At 40.1% G+C, this 13546-nt stretch overlaps 1 protein-coding gene across 8 annotated transcripts in view; it reads left to right on the forward strand.

Annotated features, from left to right (window-relative positions):
* The window catches only part of LOC124110749 (vinculin-like), a 270082-nt gene that overhangs the window by 217318 nt on the left and 39218 nt on the right, over nt 1-13546 (forward strand). For all 8 annotated transcript variants that reach the window (XM_046470118.2, XM_046470120.2, XM_046470119.2 and 5 more), the window contains one exon: nt 3520-3643. In XM_046470118.2, coding sequence (XP_046326074.1) covers nt 3520-3643 — 124 coding nt within the window. The remainder of the gene's footprint in view (nt 1-3519; nt 3644-13546) is intronic.

The following is a 13546-nucleotide window of genomic DNA, read 5'->3' on the forward strand; positions in this document are numbered from 1 at the left end:
TTTAAAATATATATATCGTTTCGGGATATTATAACCTCTGTTCGTTTCTCAACTAATCACTTGGATTGTTTCAGGTGTTTCACATAGGTGTCAAGTCTCAAAGTTCGGCTGAGAAAGCCCACGTGACAACTATTTTCATAATGTCCATGGTTCCTAAAAAAATCCATTGAGTTAGATAACAATGAGCAGTGAATCAATGTATTATCGGTTAACCCTTTGAACAAAGTATGTTGTTTTTACATCGGCACTTCACGCCATGATATGAGTGTATTCCCTTTGTTTCAGTAAACCTAGACATGTAAACACTCACTTTTGAGATATCCACCGTGCAAGAAAACAGTGAATAATCAATCAATGTATTTTCTCTTAATCCTTTGATGACTACGAACGATCCACTGATTTACAAAAAAAAGTAAATCAACTGATCATTCATCTCTTGCTGGACTGCCACATGCATATTACACAACACGCATTTCACCTCACTTCAAACCTGGATTTAGATTGAATAATTACCCCAGACACAATCCGAAATCCGAAAATGCTTTCATTGCATGGATACTTTTTTTTAAACTATAACAATCAGGGGTATTTCCAAATGACAACATCCGATGATCTCCGCCGTTCGTTTTGTCTGTTTGTTTAGGCTGAAGAAATTAATTAACATGTGCCTTTTGTCGAAATCTTTATTGGTTAACCAGTCAGTGTTCAAAAATGGGTTAAACAAATATTGTCCCAAGTTTATTTTGCTATCCTTGCAGACGGTAGCCCAGTCTCTTGTCACGCTCAGTTGCGTTGCATATCATCCGGGTACTCACAGGGAAAAAACAATGACAAAGGCAACAACCAGACCCGGGGAATTGCTTTAGATCAGTGCCCCTTTAAGTAACTGCAAAGCTTATGAGATCAGCACCTTATCAACATCCTTATTGTCATGGAATTCTGTCTTCTTGAGCAAGTTGTCTACAGCTATGAGTGAATGTCCCAGAAAGCCTTTCTGAATTTCTATCTGCGTGATATCTACCAGGATCTAGAGGGTCTATACACCCTGGGCCCAGGCTATAGTTTCTCAGTAGCCTTTCACCCATTTTCTTCCCTGAATGATTCGGGCAGTGTTAGGATTCCAGTACTACAACCCATGAAGTGAATTGACATTTTGATCATAATTTCATCCAAATGTGCCCCTCTCATTTCTATGTTTTCATATTTCATAAACTGTCAGCTATTCCACCATGCCCTCTAGTGAATTCTTGCTGTGTAATAGGTAGGGTATTCGAAGGAATTACCAAACAATAGTCATTGTGTATAATTCTAAGAATACTACCTCTATCAGGGACATCAAGAAGTAGTCCATCGTACCTCCTCCATAGATCTGCAACTACATGTAGTAGAAAGAAGTAATGTTTTTCCCAGTGTGTGCATGCACTTAGATGTTTGGAACGAGATGTGGTATTACTAAAGACTGATTGGGATGGCTAACAGTGAAGAGGACATCTGTGTAAAATCTTAATATTTCTTTTAGTGTGATGTTAACAACTTGCAAGAACATTGGCTATGATGAAACAGAGGTGCTATTCATAGATTTATACACAATCATAACTACTGATTGACATTCAGTTGTTTTTGATATTTGGAAGTGGCCACAAGAATCAAATTAAATCTATTGAAAATTCAGTTTTTATTATGTTAATTAGTCAAAGTATATATTTACACCCCCATAAAAGTCCCATGGGAGTTCATTGTTATCTTAACAGCAACAAACAACTGCCATTATCCCACAACCAGCATGTATTTTTATTGAAAACCCAGCTGGAGGCCTAGCTGTAACTTTGACATCATAGTGGAGAGAATTCCGCTGTTTCCTTTAGTTTACACTGCATTTACCTACATGACAATGAAGTGATTTTTATTATTCTCTGTATATTGGAGGCACGAAATAGGGTATTGTGTTGCATGGGGGTTTACTTGTTCATCAAACAAAAGCACCAAGTGTCATTTCTTCAAATTTCCAAGCTATAAAGTACAATTTTGCAAGGAGTAAAATTTGGGTACAGCAACGACAGCAAGGAGAAAACTAGAAACTGACTGGACATGCCGTGTTGTGTTCCCGGCATCTGTCTATGAGAAAGATCCACACTAACTCAGGCCCTCCTATCTTTGGAATAAAAATAAGCTTTATAAGAATTAATGTAAGCAATATCATGTGTTTAGCAACAAAGTGCGAAAGAATAGTTCCAAATGCAATGTAAATGCAGTAACTATTGTCGTAATAGGGGTTTGCATTGGAATCACCACACAGACACTATTGTAACCAAAGGCATCGGCAACTGAAAACAATTGGTTGTATCCTTTACATTCCGCATTCCCTCAAACCACAACAACATTTCCTGTTGTCACAACTCTCGAAATATGTCTGACAGTAGCGGAAAAGAAAAAGGGGAAGTGTTTTGAGCAATGCTTGTTTCCAAAGTATGTAATTCTAATTAAGAAGTTGATAAGCATTGAAAGTAAATTATGATTACGCTTCGATAAAGATAATTCATTTCAGCAAAAATGTGTTTTGTATGCATTATCAATGTATTTAGAATGGAGTGGAATGGACAGCTTACTAGTCATAGAACTAGATAAATAACTTCACCTATAATTCATTCACTGTTTACGTTTTAGAGCTAGATCTAGTATTTGCCCAATAATTTTTTATATAAACAGGGATAACATAAAATTCTGTCAGTCAATGTTAACAGTAGGCAATTCATTTGTGGCTGATTGGCACTTGAACAATAATATGAATTTATATGTATTTTATTAAAATATACTTTTACCAGATCACAATGATCTAAGTTTTGGCTACCACACATACAGTTGTATCTGGTGGGCAGGCGGGCTGAGGGGCCAGATGTCAGACGTCTTCTGTGTGTTCAGAGACCACTGCCCATTTATTTGCAATAACTCATACAAGAAAACATGTCTTTCACTTTAGATAGCAAATTCTGATGAATATGAAGACTGGTTGCTCAATGCCATGGATTTTATTCTTTAAAGTCAAGACTTCGATTCAGACTTGATAAAAGAAATTACTTCTCTTGTCACTTATTTGTTTATTTCCACCATTTCTTGCATGCCGACAACACCAACATAAGCGAGGCATATAAAACTACTATATTTATTACAACATCATTTTTAAATATTGTCATAAAATGTTAGGGCTGACCCAATTCAAAATTAACCTGTAGATTTACTGGGAATGAGCCTGCTGGTACAGCGTGATTACCAATAGAACTGGAGTATGACTGAACAGCCACTTTTTAGGCTGCAGACAAACTGGCTATTTTGACACAAGAAATCTGATTTGACCTGTCAATTTCAAGATTTCATGGATTCAAAGCCAGCGTGTGAAAGCAGTCAGACAGTTGTGCGTGTACTGAAATAAATTTCATTAAGTTTGATGAGTGCCTGTGCCTGTGCTGTGAATTCAGGTGTTTTGTCAAAATAGCCTGTATGTTATTCCTTGTTTGTCCACAGAGGGGAAGGGGGAACCAAAAAGGACCTGATTGCCACAGCAAAAGGTATTGCTGAGGCATCCGAAGAAGTAACAAGGCTGGCAAAGAAGTTGGCTGCCGACTGCACAGACAAAAAAATGAGAATGGTATGTACTGTATATATATACATCTGCAAATGAATTCTTTCATCATTTCAGCACATAAATGGTATTAAACACTCTACTTGCAGTTCACTTGCCAGGTTTATGTGAAGAACACAGAATAAAATGAATGTTACATATATAGTAACTTTTATGTCTTAAAGCCAGTGTGAACTCTGCAACATTGAAGTGTACAGTGTGAGCTGTTTTGCAGGACGTATGTACAGTGTGAGCTATACAGAAATGGCTGTGTGAGCATTAGGGTTATAATTACCAGTAAATGAGTGTATATATGTACTGTACCAGCACGTACAGTGTCAGCTGTACAAATTGTATAGGGATATCGAAACATGAGTGCAGCAACTTTACAAGAGAACAACAGTTTACTACCGTTTTCATCACCAGTCTTGTTGGTCAATCTTGCAAGATTTAACATGTACCATGATGTCAGTGACAGGGATTTTATGAAAACATGGAAACCATCAGCTCTCAGACTTGAAGGATGATTTTTACAATTCCAAAAGGTAAGAGTTAATAAATTTTAAACTATTCATGCAAATTAACATCATTTGACCTATACACTTGTGAATGCATTTTCCAAATTTAGAAATCAAATGACAACAGCATATTTTTTTTCTACAGACTTTTGGGGTCATACCTTATATTCACCTGGTGACTTTGTGCTGCTTTATTTGTTTTCATGAATTGGAGCCCTGCTCCAGCAATTATTTTTTTTCAAACAGGCACGTTTGACAAATATCTGTTATACCTAATACAACTAATTTTTTCGGACATATGATTGGGTGACATTGAAGGACACTAAGTATGAACAAGGTGTGAAAAAAGTATTTATGAATGGAATTTGATGAAACTTAGTGTAAATAATCTTCAAGGCTAGGCCTCTTTTGAATCAACTTCTGGGTTATGTCAAGTTCACTTGAGTTCAAATTCTGAAACATGGTTAAATTTCACAAAAATCCAGATTAATTCAAGAGAAAGTTAAACTGTTTAAAATCACTTATGATTGACACTCAATAATTAACTCAATACTTGTCATGGCTGAGTCAATTGTCAAGGTAAGTTTAAGGTTCTTCACTCCTGAAATGACTTCAAAAAGTAGTTCTCACATGTAATCATGATTGGATGACTTTGAAGTTGATAAAAAATGCTTATGTACAAGATAAATTGAGCCTAAATGATTTTTGTTGGATGAAACTAATCTATATTGTGGGGTCTCGGTCATATCAACTTTTGGATGACGTGAATGTAAAGACAAAGTAGCTGGAGGTGAAATTATGAAATCCTGATTTCATGAAATTTCAAATTTATTCATGATATATCAAAGGTTTTTACAATCAGTTAAGATTGACTCTAACCAACTACCTACCTCAACACCTATGATATATGATAATAGATGGTTATGCAATGACTTGTAAATAGTTTCATTCAGGAAATATTGTTGGTATGGAGACCCTAGTTTGCAAGAAGTAATGTTCTCTCGTATGCTTGTATGACATTGAAGGTCAAGGTCACGCAAATGTCATATACCAAAAAGCTTGTGTGAAGATCTTGCTTTAAGAAGTTGTTTCAACTAGCTGAGAGGCCAACCCTATCACACAGCTATGGCGTGACCAGGGGAAGTGACATCGCAGATCACCACGTTACTCTTGTCACTTGCTAAGTAAAGATCTGTTTTTTTTATCTGCTCATAAAAGTTGTTGAAACCCTCTCATGTCCTGAGTTAATGTTTCTTGTGCTTGTGTTGTGCATACAGTTTGTATTTTGTACATTCTATATGTTTATGACTTGTGCATATCATTTTTTACACCTGCTTGTGTTCTTTTTCAAGAACACAATGGTAATCTCAGGGGTCTTGTGGTTTCAAGAAGTCATCTTGAATATTTTACGTGGCCATGCAATGGATGAACATGGTTCATGTGCTATATTCTTCTTGCCTGTCTTACCCGTGCAAGTAAATTGTTTGTCATTGTATGTTGTCTTATGTGTCCCAAAACAAGAGGTCACAGAAGGCGCAGAAACTCACTTAGTAAGAGGGCTGCTTTGTCAGCTACCTCAAACAGGGACTCCCCGGCCTCCACTACAACCATGATGTCGTCTCCGTCTCTGCCCAGAGCACACCGACGACCACCACTACGTCTGTCTACATGGCGGCAGCCACCACCATGACACCCGGCTTGGCGCTCACCTACCAGATGGCACCTATCCAGTCCACCAGACAGACACCCTTGGGTTTCGAACAGGCCTCTGAATGTTGCCTACACAGATGCAGGCACGTGATGAGAGGATCCCAATCAAACCCGAGGACCAGAAATTCCTCCACTTCATCTTTATGGGAGTCCATTATCAATGGCCGGTCCTCCCATTTGGAATTTCTTCAGCCCGTGTCTATTCACTAACCTTAGCAGACCGATAGCCTCGTACCTCAAACTCCGGGTCATTCAGTTCAAGGCCTATATCGACGACTGCCTCCTGGAATCATTGGGACACTTCGTTACAGGGACTTCACCGTCTGTCTCCTCTCCAGCTGGGTTGGAAGATCAATCCCAGGAAGCCAGAGTTGACGCCCTTATTCTGCCTCCTCTCTGTACTCGGGGACCAGTGGGGGCATACAACTACACTTGGTCCCAGCCGAGCAGGCTGTGTCAGTAGCAAGTCATCTTGGGCCTCCTAACCACTGGACAGGACTTGATGACAGAGGAAGGCTCCAACTGCGCCCAGTCCAGATGTTCTTGGCTCCCAACATCAGGTATCAGGATCCCTTAGTTTCCATCGTCCTCCCAGATCCCCTTAAACCTCATCTCCGGTGGTGGACAGTGGAATCGAATGTCTTAGGCGGCGTCTCCTTGACAGGACTCACGACCTCATTACACATATTCTTACACCTATTCGTAGACGCCTCCCTTCAACGATGGGGTGCACACCTAGAGGGACAGGTTGCCTCATGGCTGTAGACCGCCGATCAGGACCAGTGGCACATCAACAACCTAGAACTGGAGGCGCTTATTCTGGCACTTTCTTATTTGATGTTTTGATGGACAACATAACCGTTGATTTGTGTTTCCGGAACCAAGGAACGACTCATTCACCCTTGCTCCTTAAACAGATGTTTCTTTCACCTAGTGGATCAACTGGGGATCCATTTCCAGGTCCAATCCATTCCAGGCTGCCACAACATGCTGCTTTATTGCAGTGTCCCAAACATAGACTTAGATACCGACATTCATATCGCCGGTACCGGATCCCCTGGCCTGGGCGGTCGAGGACTTCAGCGTACCCTTGTTCTACCATCTGACGAAAAAGACAGTCTTCCTCCTTGCACTCGCTACAGCCGCCCGTTTCAGTGAACTACACGTCCAGGACGACGTGACGTAGTCCACTTTTAGCATGGATCGCACGGAGCCATTCATCTCGGACTATGCTGGGACTTTATTGCCAAGAATCAGCTCCCAATGTGGGTGTAGAAGATGAAACAAACAAGAGCTCCTGTGCCCGGTGAGGGAGTTGCGTTGTTACATCCATTGGTCCTTTGTACTGGTATCAGCGACCTCGCAAGCGGAAGTCAGCCGCAACACAATCACCCACTGGCTGCGAGCCATCATTCTCCAGGCCTAGGAGGCTGTGGGGATGGGGCCCTCCAAGCTCCAACAACCCGCATGAGATCTGGGCGGTTGCCTCCACCATGGTGCTACACAGTAACTGTTCCATATGCGCTATCATGAAGAGGTGCTTCTGGCGATCGGACACAGTCTTTGCCAGTCACTACCTGCAAGATGTCGCTTTGGAGGACGTGCAAGGCATGCACAGTTTTGGTCCATTAGTAATGGCCTAGCAGGTCACCACTACTAGACACCACTGACCTAGCCTCCTCTCGACCTCCCCGCCTTTAGCGGCATGGAATAGAAAGTTATTGCTCCACGCATACGGCTCGGTACTTCAGTCTACAACTTTAACTTGGTTATCATCAATGGCTGCGTTGTACCTGGACATTCCGCATTCCTAACTTTTGGTCTCCCGTCTACAGATTGGTCATTTGCTGCCGGCCGCACAGCCAATGATTTGCTGAGGAATTAGAGTTTTGAGATGAGAGCCCCCATCTGAAGGTATGCCCCTCCACAGATTCCGTCCGATAAAGATGCATTAAGGAATAATGCAGGATATATAAAAAATCGAGTAAAATCCTGGACATTTTTTATATTTGGATACTAATCCTGCATAACTGCGTCTAAAGTGACCCACCTGTTGCAGAGCTGCCTCCCCACGATCGCATCAAGAGAGATACCGACCCCAAATGTGTCAGCTCCCACCCAGGCCCCTTGTTAAATTAAGAGGAAGATGTTTGGCTTATTAATGATACACACTTATGAAAGTGCCATGTGGAAGTTGGTATGATGAACAAGGGAGATAGCTCTATGGATAAACAACTGCAGTCATTGTGATAAGTAGTCCCTTGCTAATCATAGTTCATGGCCAGTGTTTGACCAGTATGTTTTTTGGCTGTGGGAATGCCCAAACTTCTCCCTGCCTTGTGTTTAAGGGACAATATATTCATCAGGAACTTTTGAAAGCCTGCACCGTGGGTTGCACCGTGGGTTGCACCGTGGGTTGTGAGTAAGACAAAATGGTCAAACAGTAATGTCTTCATAATCTGTCTTCAGGACAATTTTCTGAAGCCCACCCCACAAAGGAACTCAAAAGACACGAGTCCCACATATCTGTGATAGCCTGGGCCATGGACAATATCATACTCTTCGTTTTACCTGCCCACACATCTTGTGTTCTTCAACCCTGGACATCAGACCTCTAACAAAGGCAGAGAAGAGTGCATGAGGGTGTAGTCTGTAAACAGATAGCCTGGGCCATGGACAATATCATACTCTTCGTTTTACCTGCCCACACATCTTGTGTTCTTCAACCCTGGACATCAGACCTCTAACAAAGGCAGAGAAGAGTGCATGAGGGTGTAGTCTGTAAACAGATACACCGTAGCTGCTGGTGTATCTGTCTAGTGTTTGCCTGTATTACATTGCAAATGATTCCATGGCATTTGATTGGCTAAAGCAATTTATGTTCCCATAATTCCCCCTAGAATATGCCATACCCACTGTCAGACTACTGTCTGTTTCCTGATTGGCTGATACTGAGGTGGGTGGTGCTTTGGATACATTATTGCATTGAATGATTTCACTGAGTGGTTATTGTTGTCTACAGTTTTGTGTGTTACTGATTAAAGTAACAGTCTGTTGTTTTTGTTGTTGACTTCTTTATTTAAAAGATTTGACTTCCGAGATGAATTTGCATTTATGAACATATAAGTTTAAAAATCAATGTGGACAACAAATAAAATTAGAGTAAATTCTTCATTAATCTAAGAATTCTGAATTTATTTATGAATACATAATACTTCGGATCTCCATGGCTTGTCCATCAGACATTGACCCATACAGATCCCTGTACAACAAACGTGGGGATTTAAAGTTACATATATACTGAACAGCATTGAAAACGCACCACCATGAAAATGGATGTATTTTTTTCCGGGCTTAAGTCATATGAAAATATATAAGTGAATGAGTAATATACAACGTTCTGGGCGAAGCATGAAGAATAGCAGCTCGTCAAAACACATTCCTAAATTTTTTGTGAGCGAATTGCCAAAACGCAACAAATTACGTGCACATCATGGAAAACGTGTTTTGTTTCACGGGAAGCATGCAGAATAGGGCTATAAAAGACAGACTTTTAAAAGCCACTTCACTTGTTGCTGCAGACGTAAAGGGTACTGACACAAGAAATGCCAAGATTAACAGCAGAAGAACGTGAAAGTGCCTTGGGCATGCTTCAAGTTGGTACGTCAAGTAGAGTCGTTGCACAACGGTTTCAATGCCATCATTCAACAGTCCTCAGGCTACTGAGCAGATACCAGCAGACAGGAACCACCAGAGATCGACCGCGTCCAGGTCAACGTCGTGTAACTACACCACGTCAGGATCGCCATATTGTTCGTGATCGTACATGGTGTGGGGCGGCATCAGTCATAACCATCGAACAGAGCTCCATGTTTGTCGTTGAAGAGTTAATGCCCTTTACTACAGGAATAACATATTGGCAAATCACGTCATCCCATTCTTTCATCAGCACCAGGATATGCACACCTTCCAGCAAGATAATGCAAGAGCGCACACGGCACGTGTTTCAACACAGTACCTAGCGAACAATAATGTACCTCTGCTTCCATGGCCAGCCCTGTCACCCGATCTATCGCCAGTTGAACATCTATGGGATTATCTGGGTCAACGCCTCTCACGTCGTCCGCAAGTACAGAACCTGAGAGAACTTGAAGATACAGTACGTCAAGAGTGGAATGCCCCAGAACACTATTCGCAGATTTATTCGATCAATGAGAAGACGTTGCATGGCCTGTGTTGCTGTCAATGGCGGGCATACCAGATATTGACTTTTCATTTTAACCCTATGTGTCTTCCTTACACTGATGACGTAATTATCCCCCGCCGCGCGAAAGCACGAAGCGGGGGATATAGTATTCACGACCGTCCGTACGTCCGTCCGTACGTCCCACCTGTTTGTTGCCGTGATATCTCAAGAACTAAACACTGGATTGTCTTCATGTTTGGAACTATGGTGTATATACAGACACCGCAGACACCAGTCGGTTTTGGTGACCTTGACCCCATTTTCAAGGTCACAGCAGGCAAATCTGCTTTTTGAGTTTGAAAACGGTGTTGCCGCGATATCTCAAGAACTAAACACTGGATTGTTTTCATATTTGGAACTATGGTGTATATACAGACTCCGCAGACACCAGTCGGTTTTGGTGACCTTGACCCCATTTTCAAGGTCACAGCAGGTAAATCTGCTTTTGGAGTTTGAAAACGGTGTTGCCGCGATATCTCAAGAAGTAATCGCAGGATTGTCTTCATATTTGGAACTATGGTGTATATACAGACACCACAGACACCAATCGGTTTTGGTGACCTTGACCCCATTTTCAAGGTCACAGCAGGCAAATCTGCTTTTGGAGTTTGAAAACGGTGTTGCCGCGATATCTCAAGAACTAAACACTGGATTGTTTTCATATTTGGAACTATGGTGTATATACAGACTCTGCAGACACCAGTCGGTTTTGGTGACTTTGACCCCATTTTCAAGGTCACAGCAGGTAAATCTGCTTTTGGAGTTGGAAAACGGTGTTGCCGCGATATCTCAAGAACTAATCGCTGGATTGTCTTCATATTTGGTACTATGGTGTATATACAGGCGGGGGACATTTCGTCACTTCTGTGACAAATACTTGTTGTAATTACTGTGTGGTATTCCTGATTCCTTTGTCGTCTTTCTTAATAATCCGTCTATGTCTGTTCTAATCAAAATCGGTCATTGCTCAAGTAGTTTTTGTAATATTTCAAGATTTTTTGCTGTTGCGTTTTCAATGCTGTTCAGTATATTTGACCCAGTGAGGGTCAACGTTAGCAAAACAGTCAGTGCAGCTTTATGACCCTTTATGTCATATGATTAGATACTAAAGTCTGTTCTTCAGTTATGTATCTTCACTTTAAAGACACATAAAAATATGAAATTAGTGAAAATAACTAAGGTTACAAAAACAGATACATGAAACAAGAGGTGTTTTCAAAACGACGAGAGCTTGCATAAACATAAACTTCTAACATTATGAAGTAGCGAGGTATGTGCTCGCTTCACTTGCAAGAGGGCGTCATTGTCTGTTGTGTTGTGTTCTTACTCAAAGTGCACTCAGTAAGGTTATGTATTTTTTCCAATTGTATAAGCATTTGTCTTGATTAAACGATTCACTTCATATGCATTCATTGTGAGCTCGCGTGTGAGGCACCACTTTACTATTTATTCCCTATTTTATGATTTCAATACTTAATGTACAAATATCACAAACTTCATGTTATATACAACTGTCCTCTTTATGCAAGTCGGCGGGAAATGTATATCCCAAAGACAGTTAATCATAATTATTTTTGTTTAGAAAGACTCTGTCAACTATCCAACAACGATGCAATGATAAACACACACACACAAAAAAAGTATCAATTAGGTAACTCTTAGATAAATAAAATGTAAATGTATTTTGTACAATGGGTCAAATAAATCTGTCTGTCAAATATCACAAACTTGATATTTAGATGTCATGCATTATTTTTGGATATCAATAAATAGTAATTATTCGTTTTTTATATTTCAAATTCAAATCACAATTTAATTTTTTTTAATTTCACAATTTATTTTTCAAATATCACAAAATCAAAAAACATTTATTGATAACCAAAAATCAAATTTGTGATATCTGTTATTCATTTAAGGCACACATGTGAAACCTCCCGATCTGTCTGAGAGGCTCCCGTATTAGCGACCCTTATCACGTTCACTCGCTGTTTCACCCAGATGGGTCTAGTAATCAACTGGTAATTAAGTCCCTATTTAACAATGTAAACTGAAAAAAATACTCGGATAGTTGTGACAGCTAGGTGCCTGAAAGGCACTTGAAATTAATAATCAGCCAAATAAATATCTCTTCCTGTTTTGTTGCGTGTTTATTCCTGCATAATTTAGTACAAATTCAGATACATATAGCCGGCCCAGTGATACATGACTTGTTTGCTTATCAGATTTATCAGAAACTATGCTTAAATGTCACTATACCTCAAAGTTACGCTATTTGACTCTCAGTAATGAAAACAAAATATGATCAGCAAGTGCTGTCTCCAGTGACATCACAATACGTGATTGGTTGATTCGGTAGTAACAAGTTACACAATCAGAGTTCCTCATTGGGTTTCAAATTCAAAGATTAAGTAAACTTCATGTTGATTTGCCTTTTAGCTGACATTGTGACTTGTCTGCACAGAAATATCAAAACATCAAACTATGTAAAAGTTTTGGAGGAATGTGTCATGAATTATTTTACACAAATTGATTAGCTAATACCGGGTAGTTATGTAGTGTCTCAGATCTGCAGACTGCCTCCGTTGTCTAGTGGTAGAGCAGAAGGTCTGGGGTTTGATCACCAGCTGTGTCATACCAAAAACGTTAAAAGATGGTACTTCTTGTGACCTTGCCTGGCACTCAGCATTAAGGGGTTCAAACATGGACTGGTCGGCTCGGAGTCAGCATACTGTGTCTGAGTGGGGTATTCATGTTAAACTGCAGCATGGTATCAGAGTAGTCTGGCACTATTAAATCGGCATCAGTCCGGACTAATACAAGCAGCCACACACACACACATGTGCATGCACATCGCTACATAAGTGCAATCATCTTGGACGCGACGTTAAACCCTAATTCACCTAATCTCAGATATGCAATCTAATTTGCATACAATGGTATTGGTCAACCAATGAGATTAAGATAATTTATGAAGCGAAGTAGTCAAACTATTAACCAAATTCAATACCACAAGACTCAACCCGGAAGATTGTTGGATTGAACGCATAGGCTGAGCCTAACTACAAAGAATGTATGATACACCCTTAACTGTTTGTATGCTTAATATACAGTAATTTCCATACTTTAAGGCTGCATTTAAACCAAATCTACAACCATGCAGCATATAATTCTTACAAATCCTCTACCTTCATTACTTCATTGACATAAATCTTGTATTTTGTCTTAATCACACTAAACTAAACTTTCAGATTTTCAACAGAAGCCCTTTTCACTGTCAACTATTACAATAATTAGTTATTCTTGTATTAGCACCATTAGCCTATCCTGTGCATAAAGGTGGGAAAATGGGCATAAACAAGGTCCTACATTCTGCTCTCTTCTAGTTGTAGTCACACTATTCTCGACTGTTTAAGTAAATAGTTACTTACTTCTACTAACAGAACTAGTAGTCTTATT

The sequence above is a fragment of the Haliotis rufescens genome, unplaced genomic scaffold (genome assembly GCF_023055435.1).
Source record: "Haliotis rufescens isolate VD_foot unplaced genomic scaffold, xgHalRufe1.0.p SCAF_6, whole genome shotgun sequence".
Taxonomy (NCBI): domain Eukaryota; kingdom Metazoa; phylum Mollusca; class Gastropoda; order Lepetellida; family Haliotidae; genus Haliotis; species Haliotis rufescens.